The 20442-nt window shown below is 39.0% G+C and overlaps 2 protein-coding genes across 4 annotated transcripts in view; both read left to right on the top strand.

Annotated features, from left to right (window-relative positions):
- Positions 1 to 20442, top strand: part of LOC138198242 (interferon-induced very large GTPase 1-like) — a 39968-nt gene that overhangs the window by 13550 nt on the left and 5976 nt on the right. For all 3 annotated transcript variants that reach the window (XM_069149547.1, XM_069149550.1, XM_069149548.1), the window contains 2 exons: positions 15061 to 15120; positions 16852 to 16911. In XM_069149547.1, the coding sequence (XP_069005648.1) occupies positions 15061 to 15120; positions 16852 to 16911 (120 nt within the window). The remainder of the gene's footprint in view (positions 1 to 15060; positions 15121 to 16851; positions 16912 to 20442) is intronic.
- Positions 7148 to 14910, top strand: LOC138197700 (uncharacterized). The gene is made up of 6 exons (XM_069148557.1): positions 7148 to 7164; positions 10736 to 11282; positions 11757 to 11854; positions 11988 to 12563; positions 13267 to 13326; positions 14900 to 14910. The coding sequence occupies exons 3-6, from the start codon at positions 11773 to 11775 to the stop codon at positions 14908 to 14910; spliced, it is 729 nt and encodes a 242-aa protein (XP_069004658.1). The 5' UTR covers positions 7148 to 7164; positions 10736 to 11282; positions 11757 to 11772.

A 20442-nucleotide genomic window follows, 5' to 3' on the forward strand; every position in this document is an offset into this window, starting at 1 on the left:
CACATGAAGGCATAAACATGGCAGACAACATGGGAGATGGGGAGCCGCATGTGTGTGAGGAAAGAGTGCAGAAAGATATCAGGGTGAGAGAGAGCTGGCATTGATGGCAGTGTGCAGCTCTATGAATTCTACCACAGGGTTCACTCCTTTTGAGCTGTGTACTGGACAGCAGTTTCCAGGTCCAGGCGCACGATCGAAACAAGTTCCTGGATGAAATATAAGCCATACTATGATCAACTAACAGCTTTGGTGTCAGGTTTCTATACACAGGTGACGGAGACCAAAGGGGGCAGTGAACCAGGAACACCACATACAGCGGAGTGGGTACTCCTAAAGGTGATCAAGAGGAAGTGGTCGGAACCAAGGTGGACCGGACCATACAGAGTTAAGGAGAGGACAACGCACGCAGTCCAGCTGGACGGCAAAGGAGAGAACTGGTATCACTGGTCACAGTGCACGGCAACAGACCCTCCCCAGCGGACGCTGGGTCAGGGAACAGTTGATCTGAAAAATCAGGATCAACAGTAAGCGAAAAGAAAAAAAAAAGAAAAAAAAGAAAAAAAGAATCACTTGTGCGAAAGAACCGTGATTGTGTGTTTTGATATATATGCAATGTGTGAAGGGATGTAGCGGTAATGTGATGTGAGCTGTAATAAGAAGGTTACAAGGGCTTGTGAGTAAACATTTTTACAAACAATACAGAGAAGATATTGAACAGCGACATCTGGAAAGTTTTAGTTACAATGGAGCCACGCTGGCAGCGGGTATGTGCATGTTTTTTCTTTCTTACGGTTGTTGGTCTCCTCTGGGAGACCAAAAGGGGGAACTGTGCGATTCTGTGCTCGGCTATGTTTACAATAATACAACATATGTGTATGCCATATCATATTACTTATATATAGGTCGTATTATCAACTATTAATCCTAAGGTGTAGACAAAAGGCTGTGTTTGTAAATGAGAGTGATACTGCTGGGCCAAACCAAAAGGTCACAGGAGGAGGTCTGCAACCTTTGGGGTCATATTCTGTTTCTCTTTAAAGTACTGTGCCAAACCAAAAGGTCACAGGAGGGGGTCGGCAACCTGTGGGGTCACATACTGTTGTTCTTTGAGTCATAAACAGGAACAGACGGCTGTTCCTGACGGCGAGAACTCCAGGGTGTGAAGGAAGACAACCACCACCTCGACCAATCAACAAAGGACACATCAACACACATGACTTTTTGGTTTCTGTACTATAAGAAGACTGGGTCAGGGAAAGTCAGGAGGTCAGACTTCGTGAACTGACACATACTCTGTTGCAGTCAGGGAAACATAGTCTGGACCCAGAGCTCTGTAAACTGATTATTCTGCAGCTGTTAAATAAATATCTTGAAGCCTGACATCTTCTCCTATTGCCTCATTAAAGAACACGCAGGACTGGGGGCTGACACGTATTGGCTTTGTACTAGCAGGAGCCCAAGTCCAACAGCAAGCACACGTGAGGGTTCAGAAAAACACATCATGCAGGGACACTCCCCTTCTCTTAGAAAATTATTATTTAACAGCAGGATTCAGATGGATTTAAAGTAATATTTTCTCACATTTAACCTTCTCTACTCTTACTCTAAGCAGTACAACTTTTGCTTGAGCTCTGGCTGTCTAAATGGGGTGTGTCAATGCAAGTAAACAGAAAACTTTCCTTGACCTTTTCTGCCAGATGCTCTTAAATATACTGCACATGTTTCATATGGACTTTGTCACATTGTCCTGTTGCGTCTCCTCACGTGGAATAGACAGAAAAAAAAAGGAAATGTTAACAACTTTTCAGATTATGTTTGCAACATTTCACCATTATCAATAAAATCTTAACCTTTGTGTTGTCTTTGCGGACAATATACGAGAGCTGCATTCGTCCGGGTCAAATTAGCTCAAACAAAACGTGTTTAGTCTTATAATGAAAAATGTATCCAATTTTGTTTTTTCAAACTTCGTCATCCAACTTGATTCCAACTTATTGACACTGGTTTTACACTTTTTTTTAAAAAAATTATTATTTATGGTCAATAGACCTCATTTTAATTAAATTTGTACTCATTTTTGAGGAAACAAAGTGAAAATTGTGAATTATTTTTATTTAATTAATTTCTTAATGGATTATCACAGACTGGTGTCTGTCATATTTTAGTCCGAATGTTTTTTTAAAAATATTTTTTTAGTTTTGTGTGACTTGTGGTGAACAGGAAAAACACGTTATGCAGATTGTGGCAGAAGGAAGGTGTGGTTAGTTTACGAGGACATTAACCAATAGTATTAGTAAGAGCATGACAACGCCACCTTAGGAATTTCCTCTAAAGACAAAGTTTTGCCCGCACAGTATCAAGAACTCAGAAGGGACTCCGGTTCGTTATACTGATGAGCAGGAGACGTGGTTCCATTACAAACAAATAATCTTGATAATGACATTCAATATTCAAAACAGTGGTTCAATCAAAGATCCTTTTAAGCACCAACTACTAATAAAAAAGAGCCCTATACAGTTATTTAAAAGAGATGTTCAGGGCTGCAGGTTATCAGTGGGGAGGTGGACCATTAAAGGGGAGGATCCCAAAAAGAGGAGCCACCCCGATCACACGTGGACACAAAATCACTCACACACATGTGAGAATTCAGAACCAGAGGTGCACCAAACCACACAGCACTTGAAGGGAGACGCCAACACCAGGAGACACCAACCCTACCACCTTAGGCCCAGCAGCTCCTACAGAGACAGGGTACACAATTAACAAGGCTCCACTTCACAGAAAGAAAAAGAAGAAAAGACAAAACCAAACAACCAAAGTAACTCAGGTTAGCTGATCAGCAGGAGGGATGATCAGATACCCAATTTATGTAAATAAAATTCCATGTGGACCTAAACATCCCCTGTCAAAATACACACAGTAAAATGGCTGAAGCTAAAAGGAGTTTTCTCCATTAAAAGAACAGTGTGACGCTGACATGAAACAGCACGAAGCAGGGGCGCAGTGCTGTCAAGAGCAAGCGAAGCCCGGTAGTTGAGCAGCGTCAGGCACTGAAGACAAAAACAGCGCAGGGTAAGATGAAGCCCGGTAGGTGACGCAGCGCAGGTTAAGGTAAAACAAACAGCGCAAACAGGAATAAAAGAGTGCTGCCGTATTGTTTCTGTTAGTCGTGCTTTTCTGGTGTTATATTGGCTTTCTGTGATTTTGTACACGATCTCTTAGGCTCCCCTCATCCTGCACAAGTGACTCACCTGCTGATCAGTGTTTGTTTTTGTGGTGTTCCCGTGTTGGGAAAGGAAAAGCAAAGGACGAGTGAGGACAGCTGCACACGTGGAGCTTTGAACGTGTGTGTGTGTGTGTGTGTGTGTGTGTGTGTGTGTGTGTGTGTGTGTGTGTGTGTGTGTGTGTGTGTTCAGTGTGAGTGTGTGTCTATGCTTTAACTTCACTTTGCTTTTGATAAATAGACTCTGTTTATTTGCATTTGTTTAATATCTTGCACCACTGGTTTTGACCAACATAACAATAACTGGAGGGTTATTAGCAGCACAGTTCAGTGAAAGGCTCCATAAAAGGAAAGAGGAACTAAATCTCAGGTTTTTGGTTTTACTTTAAAACTTACATCAGGACCAGTTGAAATTAAAACTAAAACCTTGAAACCATATCAATCCCTCTTCCTTTTTTGGACTAACACGAATTAAATATTATTGGATTTCCTGGTAGATATTTTGAAAGTCTTTGTAAACAAACTCTCGGCAGCTGCTGCATCGCAGACTGGTCAGGGCTTACAGTGGTACGTGCTTGTTTGGATGTTTTCAATAGGCCTATTCTCTGTTTTCTTGTAAATCTCCAGGAAACAGAGCTCTCAGTTTCATTTTCACTTTAAACATTACTGAATTACAAGTAATGTGCAGGCAGAGTTTTGCAGCCGCTTAGACCTATCACATGACATCAGATCTGTTAAAGGCATGTAGGAGGGTTTTGTGAAGTACAGTTATTTATCTCACGGTCTCTGCTCTCCATATATATCTGAGGCGGACTGGGTGGATTTGTGATACTGCAGCCACATCTACAAAGACAGGCAGAGCTGAAGAAATACGCATCAAATGGTAAGTTTATATAATAATCTCATTGTGTTTTCGCTTACAGACTTAAATCTGCGAAATCTGATCATGTACAGTATCTGAAAGTGTCCCCTTTTATTTTTTACCAACCTCATTTTCCTACTGTGATATTTCCTCTATGTCTTGGCTGCTTTGACTTCTTTGGAGGATGTTCTTTTAGTGCACGCACACACGTTTACTTTGTTCTGCCTATTTAATGATCCATTTATTTTAGTTTCGTGTGACTTGTGGTGAACAGGAAAAACACGTCATGCAGGGACACTCCCCTTCTCTTAGAAAATGATGATTTAACAGCAAGACTCTAAGAAGTATAACTTTTGCTTGAGCTCTGGTTGTCTAAATGGGGTGTGTCAATGCAAGTAAACAGAAAACTTTCCTTGACCTTTTCTGCCAAATGCTCTTAAATACACTGCACATGTTTCATATGGACTTTGTCACATTGTCCTGTTGCGTCTCCTCACGTGGAACAGACAGAAAAAAAAAAGAGGAAAAGTCAACAACTTTTCAGACTATGTTTGCAACATTTCACCACTATCAATAAAATCTTAACCTTTGTGTTTTCTTTGTGGACACTATACGAGAGCTGCATTCGTCTGGGTCAAATTAGCTCTCAAACAAAAGGTGCGTAGTCCTATAATGAAAAATGTATCCAATTTTTTTTTTTTCAAACCTCTTCATCCAACTTGATTCCAACTTATTGACACTGGTTTTACACTTTTTTTTAAAAAAAAATTATTATTATTTATGGTCAATATACCTCATTTTAATTAAATTTGGACTCATTTTTGAGGAAACAAAAAGTGAAAATTGTGAATTATTTTTATTTAATTAATTTCTTAATGGATTATCACAGACTGGTGTCTGTCATATTTTAGTCCGAATGTTTTTTTAAAAATATTTTTTTAGTTTTGTGTGACTTGTGGTGAACAGGAAAAACACGTTATGCAGATTGTGGCAGGAGGAAGGTGTGGTTAGTTTACGAGGACATTAACCAATAGTATTAGTAAGAGCATGACAACGTCACCTTAGGAATTTCCCCTAAAGACAAAGTTTTGCCCGCACAGTATCAAGAACTCAGAAGTTCTTATGAGTTCTTACTGATGAGCAGGAGACGTGGTTCCATTACAAGCAATTAATCTTGATAATGACATTCAACATTCAAAACAGTGGTTCAGTCAAAGATCCTTTTAAACACCAACTACTAACAAAAAGAGCCCTATACAGTTATTTAAAAGAGATGTTCAGGGCTGCAGGTTATCAGTGGGGAGGTGGACCATTAAAGGGGAGGATCCCAAAAAGAGGAGCCACCCCGATCACACGTGGACACAAAATCACTCACACACATGTGAGAATTCAGAACCAGAGGTGCACCAAACCACACAGCACTTGAAGGGAGACACCAACACAAGGAGACACCAACCCCACCACCTTAGGCCCAGCAGCTCCTACAGAGACAGGGTACACAATTAACAAGGCTCCACTTCACAGAAAGAAAAAGAAGAAAAGACAAAACCAAACAACCAAAGTAACTCAGGTTAGCTGATCAGCAGGAGGGATGATCAGATACCCAATTTATGTAAATAAAATTCCATGTGGACCTAAACATCCCCTGTCAAAATACACACAGTAAAATGGCTGAAGCTAAAAGGAGTTTTCTCCATTAAAAGAACAGTGTGACGCTGACATGAAACAGCACGAAGCAGGGGCGCAGTGCTGTCAAGAGCAAGCGAAGCCCGGTAGTTGAGCAGCGTCAGGCACTGAAGACAAAAACAGCGCAGGGTAAGATGAAGCCCGGTAGGTGACGCAGCGCAGGTTAAGGTAAAACAAACAGCGCAAACAGGAATAAAAGAGTGCTGCCGTATTGTTTCTGTTAGTCGTGCTTTTCTGGTGTTATATTGGCTTTCTGTGATTTTGTACACGATCTCTTAGGCTCCCCTCATCCTGCACAAGTGACTCACCTGCTGATCAGTGTTTGTTTTTGTGGTGTTCCCGTGTTGGGAAAGGAAAAGCAAAGGACGAGTGAGGACAGCTGCACACGTGGAGCTTTGAACGTGTGTGTGTGTGTGTGTGTGTGTGTGTGTGTGTGTGTGTGTGTGTGTGTGTGTGTGTGTGTGTTCAGTGTGAGTGTGTGTCTATGCTTTAACTTCACTTTGCTTTTGTTAAATAGACTCTGTTTATTTGCATTTGTTTAATATCTTGCACCACTGGTTTTGACCAACATAACAATAACTGGAGGGTTATTAGCAGCACAGTTCAGTGAAAAGGCTCCATAAAAGGAAAGAGGAACTAAATCTCAGGTTTTTGGTTTTACTTTAAAACTTACATCAGGACCAGTTGAAATTGAAACTAAAACCTTGAAACCATATCAATCCCTCTTCCTTTTTTGGACTAACACGAGTTAAATATTATTGGATTTCCTGGTAGATATTTTGAAAGTCTTTGTAATCAAACTCTCGGCAGCTGCTGCGTCACAGACTGTTCAGGGCTTACAGTGGTACGTGCTTGTTTGGATGTTTTCAACAGGCCTATTTTCTGTTTTCTTGTAAATCTCCAGGAAACAGAGCTCTCAGTTTCATTTTCACTTTAAACATTACTGATTTACAAGTAATGTTATAACATTACACTGTTGTCTGCGTTTCTTGGTTGTTTATATATATATATATAAATATATATACTGTACTGTATATACTGTGCATTTTATATTTAATATTTTTTTTTACTGTTATTTTATTGCTTTTTATTATTTTATTATTATTTCATTGCTTTCCTGTATGCTGCTGTAGCAAAACAATTTCCCCTTGGGGATTAATAAAGTAACTACCTAACCTAACCTAACCCAAACTAATGTGCAGAGTTTTGCAGCCGCTTAGACCTATCACGTGACATTAGATCTGTTAAAGGCATGTGGGAGGGTTTTGTGGAGTACAGTTAATTATCTAACGGTCTCTGCTCTCTATATATATGTGAGGCGGACTGTGGGGATATGTGATACTGCAGCCACATTTGCAAAGACAGGCAGAGCTGAAGAAATACGCATCAAATGGTAAGTTTATATAATAATCTTATGGTGTTTTCGCTTACAGATTTAAATCTGCTAAATCTGTTCATGTACAGTATCTGAAACCTTATTTTCCTACATTTATATTTCCTCTAAGTTTTGGCTGCTTTGACTTCTTTAGAGGATGTTCTTTTAGTGCACGCACACACATTTACTTAGTTCCGCCTATTTAATGATCCATTTATTTTAGTTTTGTGTGACTTGTGGTGAACAGGAAAAACACATCATGCAGGGACACTCCCCTTCTCTTAGAAAATTATTATTTAACAGCAGGATTCAGATGGATTTAAAGTAATATTTTCTCACATTTAACCTTCTCTACTCTTAATCTAAGAAGTACAACTTTTGCTTGAGCTCTGGTTGTCTAAATGGGGTGTGTCAATGCAAGTAAACAGAAAACTTTCCTTGACCTTTTCTGCCAAATGCTCTTAAATACACTGCACATGTTTCATATGGACTTTGTCACATTGTCCTGTTGCGTCTCCTCACGTGGAATAGACAGAAAAAAAAAGAGGAAAAGTCAACAACTTTTCAGATTATGTTTGCAACATTTCACCACTATCAATAAAATCTTAACCTTCGTGTTGTCTTTGCGGACAATAGAGAGCTGCATTCGTCCGGGTCAAATTAGCTCTCCAACAAAAGGTGCGTAGTCCTATAATGAAAAATGTATCCAATTTTTTTTTTTCAAACCTCTTCATCCAACTTGATTCCAACTTATTGACACTGGTTTTACACTTTTTTTAAATTATTATTTATGGTCAATAGACCTCATTTTAATTAAATTTGTACTCATTTTTGAGAAAACAAAAAGTGAAAATTGTGACTTATTTTGATTTAATTAATTTCTTAATGGATTATCACAGACTGGTGTCTGTCATATTTTAGTCCGAATTTTTTTTTTAAACCATTTCATATTTTCCGATGCCAGCAAATAGTCACACCTGTTGTCCTCCTGTTGTCAAAACTGACCGTCTGTTTTTTAATGCTTGTAAGGCATAATGGAAAATTTATCACAAATTTTTGTGTCAAACCTCGTCACCCAACTTCATTCCAACTCACTGACACTGGTTTTACACTTTTTATTTTAAATTATTCCTCATTAGATCTCCTTTCTTCTGAATTTATAATGCATTTTTGAGTAAAAAAGAAGCCAAAATTGTGTATTATTTTTAGGATGAATTAGATCAAAGGAAATTTATTGATGGAATATCACTGTCTGGTACCTGTCATAGTTTTGTAAAAAAAAATGTTTTGAAACCAATTCAAATTTATGAATTTGAAATGGTCTGGTTTGATATTTTATTTTACATAATATATAAATTATCGCCCAATTCTGTGGCACATTTTGTTAGACAACATCATTCCAACTCAACACAACTAATTTTCACGCACCTCGTGTGTGAGTGAATGTGTGTGTGTGTGTGTGTGTGTGTGTGTGTGTGTGTGTGTGTGTGTGTGTGTGTGTGAGTTTGTTTTTGTTGTGTTCCCGTGTTGGGAAAGGAACAGCAAAGACCAGTTAGAACAGCTGGACACATGTTGAGCTTTGAACGTGTGTGTGTGTGTGTGTGTGTGTGTGTGTGTGTGTGTGTGTCTAAAATCAAAACATTTTATGTGTTAGATATACTTTTTGTTATTTTATCAAATCATTTGAATGGTGATGTGTATTTTTTACTTTTGGGGGACTACATACAGCTGGATCACTTGAACTAAGGCAAAGTATAATCTTTAAATGCGCTTCTCTGCTAAAGTTTATTATTGCATCTGCTGTTTTAGGCTATCTTGACTCCTAAAGCTCGTCTGTTTTTTGGTAGCTGGAATTGTACGTGATTGGATTCTTGTTTTCACTCAAATAACTGAGTCAAAGAGAACAAGTTTAGAGTTAAACTGGTGGTCTTTTATTCCAATTCTATTGAGAACTAAGTTGTATTTTACTTTCTACTGTTTGAGGTAAAAAGACTCTCTCCGGGACCAGTTTGTGACCTAAATTTAGAGACTGTGTGAAAGTTTTCTTTGTTTAGAAATCAGTTGTGAGTTTCTATTGCTGCCCATTTGTAACACCTGGTGACTGGAGGCCTAACGAGCAGGGGGTGTGGTCTGACCAGCTGTAGCTAACCCTGTTGTAAAACCAGGAAGTGTTTGAAGCATCAGCTTCAGCATCTGAGGGCTTGTCCGATGAAGACTTGGAGGATAAAGACAAAGGAGTCTTTCGTTGGAGTCTCTGAAGACTCGAAGGATAAAAACAACTCCTCTCTGGCCTCCTCTGTTTTATCTGCCCTCCCTTCAACTGACTCTTTCTCCCTCATGCATCCTAACTCAGCCACAGACACTCTCCTTTCTGCTCTGTCTTCCTCTCTTGATTCTCTCTGTCCTCTTACGTTACGACGGGTCCACAAGTCCTCCCCAGCTCCATGGTTGTCTGACTCGGTGCGTGCCGAGAGAGCCACTATGAGAGCGGCAGAAAGGAAATGGGAAAAAAATCTAACCACCCTGATGACCTGCTCACTTATCAATTTCTCCTCTCCTCTTTCTCTGCCTCAATTTCTGCAGCCAAAAGCTCCTTCTCCCTAACCAGAGTTCAATCCTCATTTTCCAACCCCAAAAAGCTATTCTCCATCTTCTCCAACCTCCTTGACCCCCCCTCCTTTCCTCCTCCCTCCTCCCTTCTACCAAGCCACTTTGTCAACTACTTTACTAAAAAGATAGATGACATACACTCCTCATTTTCAAACCCAGCTTCTGTAACTACATTTTCATCAACTTCATCTTCAACCCCTTCGCTTTCCTCTTTCACCCCCCTGTCTCCCAATCAAGTTCTCACCTTGGTAACCTCCGCCCGCCCAACCACCTGCCCCCTCGACCCCATCCCATCTCACATTCTCCAGTCTATTGTTCCAGACCTTCTTCCTTTTCTCACCCATCTCATCAACACTTCTCTGTCAACTGGCTGTTTCCCGAACTCTCTGAAGGAGGCGAGAGTGAACCCTCTCCTGAAGAAACCCACCCTCAACCCGGCTGAAGTAAACAACTACAGACCCGTCTCTCTTCTTCCCTTTCTTTCCAAAACTCTCTAATGAGCTATCTTCAATCAACTCTCCTCCTATCTTCACCATAATAACCTTCTTGACCCTCACCAGTCTGGTTTCAACAGACCACTCAACAGAGACGGTCCTCCTTGCTGTTTCTGAGCAGCTTCACACTGCCAGAGCAGCCTCTCTGTCCTCTGTCCTGATCCTTCTGGACCTTTCTGCTGCATTTGACACAGTGAACCACCAGATCCTTCTTTCCTCCCTTCAGGACCTCGGTGTCTCAGGCTCTGCTCTCTCCCTGTTCTCATTCTACCTCAACGACCGCACCTACCGGGTAACTTGGAGAGGATCTGTGTCTGAACCTTGTCCTCTCACTACTGGTGTCCCTCAAGGCTCCGTCCTGGGTCCCCTCCTCTTCTCTCTGTACACCAACTCTCGGCTCTGTCATTCACTCGCATGGCTTTTCCTACCATAGCTATGCTGATGACATCCAACTAATCCTTTCTTTTCCCCGATCTGAAACACAGGTAGCAGCATGAATCTCTGCCTGTCTGACTGACATCTCTCAGTGGATGTCCTCACACCACCTGAAAATTAACTTCGACAAGACTGAACTGCTCTTCCCTCCAGGGAAAGACTCTCCCACCATCGACCTGACTACTACCATGGACAACTCTGTGTTATCCCCGACCCTGACTGCAAGGAACCTTGGAGACACTCGACAGTCAACTCTCTCTTACTGCCAACATCACTACAATGACACGTTCCTGTAGATACATGCTGCACAACATCAGGAGAATACGTCCCCTTCTCACTCAGAAGGCGTCACAGGTTCTGGTCCAGGCTCTGGTCATCTCACGTCTAAACTATTGTAACTCCCTCCTGGCAGGTCTACCTGTTAGTGCCATCCGACCTCAGCAGCTCATCCAGAATGCCGCAGCTCGACTGGTCTTTAACCTCCTAAATTCACTCCCACTACTCCGCTCCTCCTCCGCTCCCTTCACTGGTTACCAGTAGCCGCCCGCATCCGTTTCAAAACATTGGTACTTGCGTACCGCGCTGTGAACATATCAGGTCCAGTATACATCCAGGACATGGTCCAACCTTACATCCCAGCCCGCTCCCTCTGCTCAGCATCTACCAATCAGCTTGTTGCTCCTCACTGAGCTAAACACTCTACAAAATCATGACTGTTTGCTGTCCTGGCTCCTAAATGGTGGAATGAGCTCCCCAATGATATCAGGACAGCAGAAAGTCTATACATCTTCCGCCGCAAACTAAAAACACACCTCTTCTGACTTTACCTTGAACAGTAGAACTTTGGTAGTGCTTAAAATGGCACTTACTGATAGCACTTTGCAGTTTGGCTTTCTTGAAGAAATTGTATTTTCTTGATTCTTGTTGTTCTGGGTTTGTACACTCATGGTTGAAATGCACTTATTGTAAGTCGAATTGGACAAAAGCGTCAGCTAAATGTAATGTAATGTAATTTGCAGTATTGAAATATTGTTTCATTTTTGTGAATTACTTTGTTTTATGACTGAAAAGATGAAGAGCCGATAAGATGGAGTTTGATCCAGTAGAAGACCCCCATGAACCTCAACACTCAGTCACCAAGTCAGCTTCAGCTGCAAGCAATAACACAGGTAATATTTTAATTAGGAACAACAACATGGATTTTATGGATTATATTTCAGTTGTTCATTTCTGCAAACTCTGCACCACTTTAACATTGACATTTTAATGTTTAATCTACTGATGTTGTTTTGTTTGTTTCAGTGATCCCTGAGCTCACGCTTTTGTTAACTGGTGACAGAAATTCCATAGAGATCGGAACAAAAAACATCTTACTTGACCATGACGACCAAACAAATGTGGAACAATTTTCAGCCAAACTGTATGATTTGTGTGGTCGGCACATCTCTGTCATTAACATGCTTGGTCTTCCAAACATTGACAGAGTCCCATTAAATCAGGGAATTCATGCCTTTCTCTTACTGGTACCATATGGACAGCACAACAGTCATTACAAATCAAGAGTGCAGTGGTTAGAAAAAACTTTTGGGAGAGGATTTCTCTCCTATTTAATGACAGTTGTAACTCATGAGTCAAATGAAAAATGTGAAGGTGCCCTGGCAGACCTGAAAGCTAATAGCAGTTTTGCTGAAAAAAGATACCACACATGTACAAGAACTATGACGGATGAAAAAGAGATCGTATCTCTGTTGGAAAAAATTGACGTCATGGTCTCTGAAAACAATGACCAGAGCTACAGCAGACTGACGTGTGTTCAAAATAAAGATCAGAAAGAACACCTGGACCACAACTCCTACAAAGAAGAAAGTGTTGGGACAGGTGAGATTATAATTTTGTAACTTTCCTGGCAAAACTTAACAGCAAAACAGCAAAACTTAACAGACAAAACATATTCAACAAAAATTACCTTGTGATTCATTAACAAACACAATATAGTTAAAACACCTTAAACAAACTAATGCTTTAATTGATAATACAAAAAGTATGAATCAAACAAATACACATCATATTCTAATAGACCGTACTTAAGAAAGAAATGTACCATGTCTTATAAGTATAAAAAAACAAAAACATCTCATGACTTCTGTCACAATTTTACTTTCATCATTGTATTGAGGATCTTCTCACAAATGTTTTGAGTAATTTGCCCTCTACAACAGCAGTTGGCGCTGTGACTCAATTTAATGTACTTCTGCCCAGACCCGTGTAAAATACATCTCAAATAGTATTTTTCTATTTGGCTTACGTTGACTTGATAAAACCACTAACCACAGATGAACATTATGCTCAATGATGAAAAAAACCTATAAATCAGTTAAATACCTTAATTGTTACATACCTCCTGTGGTTCAGCAAACAAATAGACTAAGATCTTTCAAATTCGTTCATTCTGACCTGAAAGGGGTGACATTGTGTCTTTGCAAGAAATGAATTTAAGAAAGAAAAGTTAGATATTAATTTGATATATTGAATATATTGCAAGATTCTCAGTCAATTTACTGTTATTTTTTAAAACCTGCAGAAGAAGAAATAGAGGTTTCAACTGAAGTCACATCTGGACCATCTGAGACCAAGGGCAAAGGTAAGATGTTAATTAAGAATTGAATTGTGCAGCAACACATAACCCAATTATTTTTAACCATTTTCTACATTGTTTAACTACTGAAGCGATGAAATTACACGTAAGTCATAACAGTGAAATTAAATAATATATTTTAAATTTGATATTCTTCAGTATAGTAGCCCCATTTTGCTTTGATAACAGCTTCGCACACTCTTCATTCTTTGGACGAACTAAATAAGCTCATCACCTGGAGCTTTTCCAACAGTCTTGAAGGAGGTCCCACATGTGCTGAGAGACACCCATGTCTACCCTCATGGGAAACCCCAACCTTGTCCTATGTGAAAACCATCGGATTACACTTGAAACCACTGGGATTATATGTGAAAATTGATGTGGAACCAATGTGTATTTCCCTGCTAAACACATACAGTTATCAATGGGAAACCCGTTGGATTACACGTGAAACCCTGTTAAACTCAAGAGTAGTGAACTCAAATGCAGACACGCTATGAAGGCAGGAAAGCAGTTCATTGTGTTTACTACAAAACAGAGCAGATTAATCGGATGAAGAGGTAATGAGGAAGACACTGAAAACCTGCTGACTATCACAAACACAGAGACAAGGAGAGAGAGGGCGAGCTGCTCTGATGGAGACCTGAGGTTACTGCAGGTCAGATAATGTTCCAGTGGCAGATAGATAGATAGATAGATAGATAGATAGATAGATAGATAGATAGATAGATAGATAGATAGATAGATAGATAGATAGATAGATAGATAGATAGATAGATAGATAGATAGATAGATAGATAGATAGATAGATAGATAGATAGATAGATAGATAGATAGATAGATAGATAGATAGATAGATAGATAGATACTTTATTAATCCCTCAGAGGGAAATTTGTATTAGATGGAACAAACTCAGAGGTATGTGAAACCCATGAGATTACATGGAAAACACACGTATGTTCCCATATGAAACACATACCTTTACCTGTGAAACGCATGAGACTACATGTCAAATTCATGAGATTACATTTTAAAACCATCAAACCGTGACACAATAAAATAAAACGAATACGTGATACGAATCAAGTTTCATTAACTTGATTCATTAACAAACACAATATAATTAAAACACCTTAAATAAACTAATGCTTTTCTTGAGAATACAAAAAGTATGAATAAAACAAACACACATCATATTCTAATAGACCGTACTTAAGAAAGAAATGTACCATGTCTTATAAATATAAAAAAACAAAAACATCTCATGACTTCTGGCACAATTTTACTTTCATCATTGTAATGAGGATCTTCTCGCAAATGTTTTGAGTAATTTGCCCTCTACAACAGCAGGCGGCATTGTGACTGAATTTAATGTACCTCTGCCCGAACCCGTGTAAATACATCTCAAATAGTAGTTTTCTATTTGGCTTACATTGACAAATGACCTATTCTGTTATTTATTATTTTTTTATAAGGACTTGATAAAACCACTAACCACAGATGAACATTATGCTCAATGATGAAAAAAACTATAAATCAGTTAAATACCTTAATTGTTACATACCTCCTGTGGTTCAGCAAACAAATAGACTAAGATCTTTTAAATTCGTTCAGTCTGACCTGAAAGGGGTGATATTGTGTCTTTGCAAGAAATAAATTTAAGAAAGAAAAGTTAGATATTAATTTTACATATTGCAAGATTCTCAGTCAATTTAATGTTGTTTTTTTAAAACCTGCAGAAGAAGAAATAGAGATTTCAACTGATGTCACATCTGGACCATCTGAGACCAAAGGCAAAGGTAAGATTTTAATTAAGAATTTAATTGTGCAGCAACACATAACCCAATTATTTTGACCATTTTCTACATTGTTTAACTACTGAAGCAATGAAATAACACGTAAGGAATAACATAGTGAAAGTAAATAATATATTTTAAATTTGATATTCTTCAGTATAGTAGCCCGATTTTGCTTTGATAACAGCTTCGCACACTCTTCATTCTTTGGACGAGCTAAATAAGCTCATCACCTGGAGCTTTTCCAACAGTCTTGAAGGAGGTCCCACATGTGCTGAGAGACACCCATGTCTATTCTCATGGGAAACCCCAACCTTGTCCTATGTGAAAACCATCGGATTACACATGAAACCAATGGGATTATATGTGAAAATTGATGTGGAACCAAGGTGTATTCTCCTGTGAAACACATACAGTTATCAATGGGAAACCCGTTGGATTACATGCGAAACCCTGTTAAACTCTAGAGTAGTGAACTCAAATGCAGACACACTATGAAGGCAGGAAAGCAGTTCACTTTGTTTACTACAAAACAGAGCAGATTAATCGGATGAAGAGGTAATGAAGAAGACACTGAAAACCTGCTGACTATCACAAACACAGAGAAAAGGAGAGAGAGGGCGAGCTGAGATTACTGCAGGTCAGATAATGTTCCAGTGACTGATAGATAGATAGATAGATAGATAGATAGATAGATAGATAGATAGATAGATAGATAGATAGATAGATAGATAGATAGATAGATAGATAGATAGATAGATAGATAGATAGATAGATAGAAAGATAGATAGATAGATAGATAGATAGATAGATAGATAGATAGATAGATAGATAGATAGATAGATAGATAGATACTTTATTAATCCCTCAGAGTGAAATTTGTATTAGATGCAACAAACTCAGAAGTATGTGAAACCCATGAGATTACATAGAAAACACATGTATGTTCCCATATGAAACACATACCTTTACCTGTGAAACGCATGAGACTACATGTCAAATTCATGAGATTACATTTTAAAACCATCAAACCGTGACAAAATAAAATAAAACGAATACGTGATACGAATCAAGTTTCAATAACTTGATTCATTAACAAACACAATATAGTTAAAACACCTTAAACAAACTAATGCTTTTCTTGAGAATACAAAAAGTATGAATCAAACAAATACACATCATATTCTAATAGACCGTACTTAAGAAAGAAATATACCATGTCTGATAAATATTTAAAAAAAAAAACATCTCATGACTTCTGGCACAATTTTACTTTCATCATTGAAATGAGGATCTTCTCACAAATGTTTCGAGTAATTTGCCCTCTACAACAGCAGGCGGCGCTGTGACTCAATTTAATGTACTTCTGACCAGACCCATGTAAATACATCTGAAATAGTATTTTTCTATTTGGCTTACATTGACAAATGACCTATTCTGTTATTTATTATTTTTTTGATAAGGACTTGATAAAACCTCTAACCTCAGATGAACATTATGCTCAATGAAAAAAAACTATAAATCAGATAAATACCTTAATTGTTACATACCTCCTGTGCATCAGCAAACAAAAAGACTAAGATCTTTCAAATTCGTTCATTCTGACCTGAAAAGGGTGATGTTGTATCTTTGCAAGAAATACAATTAAGAATGAAAAGTTAGATATTCATTTTATATATTGAATATGTTTCAAGATTCTCAGTCAATTTACTGTTATTTTTTTAAAACCTGCAGAAGAAGAAATAGAGATTTCAACTGAAGTCACGTCTGGACCATCTGAAATCAAGGGCAAAGGTAAGATGTTAATTAAGAATTGAATTGTGCAGCAACACATAACCCAATTATTTTGACCATTTTCTACATTGTTTAACTACTGAAGCGATGAAATAACACGTAAGGAATACATAGTGAAAGTAAATAATATATTTTAAATTTGATATTTTTCAGTATAGTAGCCCGATTTTGCTTTGATAACAGCTTCGCACACTATTCATTCTTTGGAGGAGCTAAATAAGATCATCACCTAGAGCTTTTCCAACAGTCTTGAAGGAGGACACCCATGTCTACTCTCATAGGAAACCCCAACCTTGTCCTATGTGAAAACCATCGGATTACGCATGAAATCAATGGGATTATATGTGAAAATTGATGTGGAACCAATGTGTATTCCCCTGTGAAACACGTACAGTTATCAATGGGAAACCCGTTGGATTACATGCGAAACCCTGTTAAGCTCTAGAGTAGTGAGCTCAAATGCAGACACACTATGAAGGCAGGAAAGCAGTTCACTGCGTTTACTACAAAACAGAGCAGATTAATCGGATGAAGAGGTAATGAGAATATTATGGAACCTTTGTGTTTGTCATTGGAGCACCGAATGGTGTGAAAGCTCCATTGAAATGTAAGGAATTATTATTATTCTGTGTTATTATTATTATTCTACGTAAACAACTGCTCTCCAAAACTCATGAAAGCGATTTGGCGTGACTAAATGTTAAAAGTAAGTTGTTAAAAGAAGTTGTTTTCGTCGACTGGTGGTGTGGCGGCCATTTTGAGGGTCTCAATGGCTGTAAATCTTGTGTACATGGACGGACCTTCTCCAAACTTTACAGGTATGATAACAGTCCGGGCCTGAAGACATCTGCATGGTAATTTTTGGTCATAGTGATAGTGCCCCCTGGTGGCAACAGGAAATGTCACTTTTTAAACCTTCACATGCTATGTTGAGCTGGTTGATCAGATCTATGTCAAATCAGGTCAGAATAGTGTTAAGATGTTGATAATGATATATCAAGAAGTGAATGCGTTTTTGTCGAAGGGCGTCGCCATAGCAATGCATCAAACTTTTATTTTCCGCCATGACACAGGAAGTTGATGTTGACGGTCAAAAGATGCTTGAAACCTCCATCACACATCCATCCGGCGTGGTGAGACAATACATCTGATATGTCTTTTGGGAGTGGACGTATCCAAATGGCTCACTAGCGCCCACTAAACTGCAGCCCCGGCACCTAGTTTCACCGACATGCACAAAATTCGGTGGAAATGTGTATCACATGGCGATGTACAAGAAAGTCTCCTGGCACCATGACCTCAATTTAACAGGAAGTCCACCATTTTGAATTTAGTCGCCATTTTTGTCGATTTCCACATGTTGTATTTTAACGAACTCCTACTACAGATTTTGTCGGACCAATTTGCATTTTGTCTGTCCTGTCTTAACACCTGGGAGATGAAAAGTTATCAAAAGAATTTGTTTTTGGCGAACGGTGTGCCCATATATGGAACAATATGTACATATTCTGATCCTCCTCAAACATTTCATGTTTGATAACAGTCCCGCCCTGAAGACACCTGTATGGTAATATTTGCTGAGTCATAACACCTCCTGCTGGCAACTGGAAAATAAATATTTCATACTTTCCCATGCTTCATCGAGGTAGTTGATCACATCAACATCAAATCGGGTCAGAATAACCTTAAAACATTGATGATGATATATTGAGAAGTCAGCTTTTTTGCGAAAGGGAGTCACCAGGGTGATGCGGCAAAGTTAGATTTTTCACCTCGACACAGGAAGTTGATGTATAAGGTCCAGGAATGCTTCAAACCTCACGAAACTTTGCACATAAATCAGACATGCTAAACTCCACGGACCCGCTGGCTCATCAACATTTAGCATACGAGGGTTCACATATCACTGCTTGTTGCTCATGTTATTGTACTTGTTGAGAATATGTTGGTGAAAAGTTGCAGTATTTGTGACACATTACATGTAATGACATGTTTTCCACATGGTACCACATACAACAACGTGGGGAAAAATCTTCCCACATAGTTTCCCCATGTTATCATATTTTGCTACATAACGTGTCCTACATGTGATCACGTGTCTCATGTGGAAAACATGGCTCATGTGATTTTGTTTATGGGTTAGTTGAGCAGTTCTTGCCATAATATGAATATGGATTAGTACAGTAGTTGAGCAGGTCTATTTTGCTGTTTACGAACAAAACTTTTGCACTACGTAAGTGATGATCTCAAACTCTTTAAGATCAAATATTTCACCAGTAAACTTTTGAAAAGGTTCAGCTGTTAACTGAAAATTCTTCCAGGTGACAAACTAATGAAGCTGGTTAAGACACTTCCATTAGTAGTGTAAAGCTGTCAGCAAGATAAACACCGGCTACTTTGAGTCAATGTGAAACAAATTTAGGTTTGTTCATACATTTTCATTCATTACTCAGTTTCATACTGTTATTTTATAATTGGGTGTTTTCATTATTGTTCTAAATCTGGGGTGTCCAAACTACGGCCCGCGGGCCAACTGTGCCCGTGGTCGATTTTTAATTGGGCCGCAGCAAATTCTAAAAATATAATGGAATATGGCCCACACATGAATGAACAATAACTTTCGCATTACAGAGGAGCTGCTTGATCTTAGGAGTCTAAAGGGCACAACAACGGGTAAGGACATTTTCAAAGCTGCGTCAGATGCAGTTGATAATATGGAACTTAAAGTGGTTAAATTGTGGCGTTACAACGTACGGGGCTCCTGCGATGACAGGTGAGCACAAAGGAATGGCCTCAATGCTGCGGGACAAGGTGCAGGAGAGTGAAGGCGAGGCTGTTAAAATGGATGTGCGAAGCTTTGTCTCTTCGAGACAACTACGCAGCACATCCCCGCGTTGCCCGCAATAAAATGTGCAAACTTCCTGCTAAAAGGGGGAATTAGTGTCTGTGATCACATCTCTTGTGAACGAGTTCAGTCAGTGTTTCCAAGACTTTCCTGTAATTGAGAACGGTAATGTAACAGGCCAGGGATTGACCGGCCAGTAGATAAGGAACAGAAGAACTTTATTTTAGCCCAGATACTAAAATTCAGCACACTCCATTACTGCAGGACCTGCTCACTATTTGTCTCAAAACATTACATTGACTTTCATGTGCACTGAACACAAATCAGAGGTCCTTACATTAATGCCCAACTCATGTCACTCATGGTGCCTACTATGAACGTTCGAACGAACGCTGGGCATTCTGGGAAACACCGCTACAATATCAAGCTGTTCTCGACTCCCCTATATGCGAGTTAAAAATATATTACACAGTATTCATGTGTTGAAAAGCCCAATTACTGAATAAATTCAGTCAATTAAAGTTGATAACATTTTCTAACAAACGTTAGTTGATGTGTTAACAACCCCAATAACTTATTTGCATAACTAACTTAATTATACCCATCCCCTTGTTCACTTATTTTTCCTTCTTTATTCAGGGCTGTGAAGGGGGATCACCATCCTAACTAAAAAGCAATCTGAGGCA

The sequence above is a fragment of the Embiotoca jacksoni genome, unplaced genomic scaffold, assembly GCF_022577435.1.
Source record: "Embiotoca jacksoni isolate LCO1_2020_lvr unplaced genomic scaffold, fEmbJac1.0.p SCAF_15, whole genome shotgun sequence".
Lineage (NCBI taxonomy): Eukaryota > Metazoa > Chordata > Actinopteri > Embiotocidae > Embiotoca > Embiotoca jacksoni.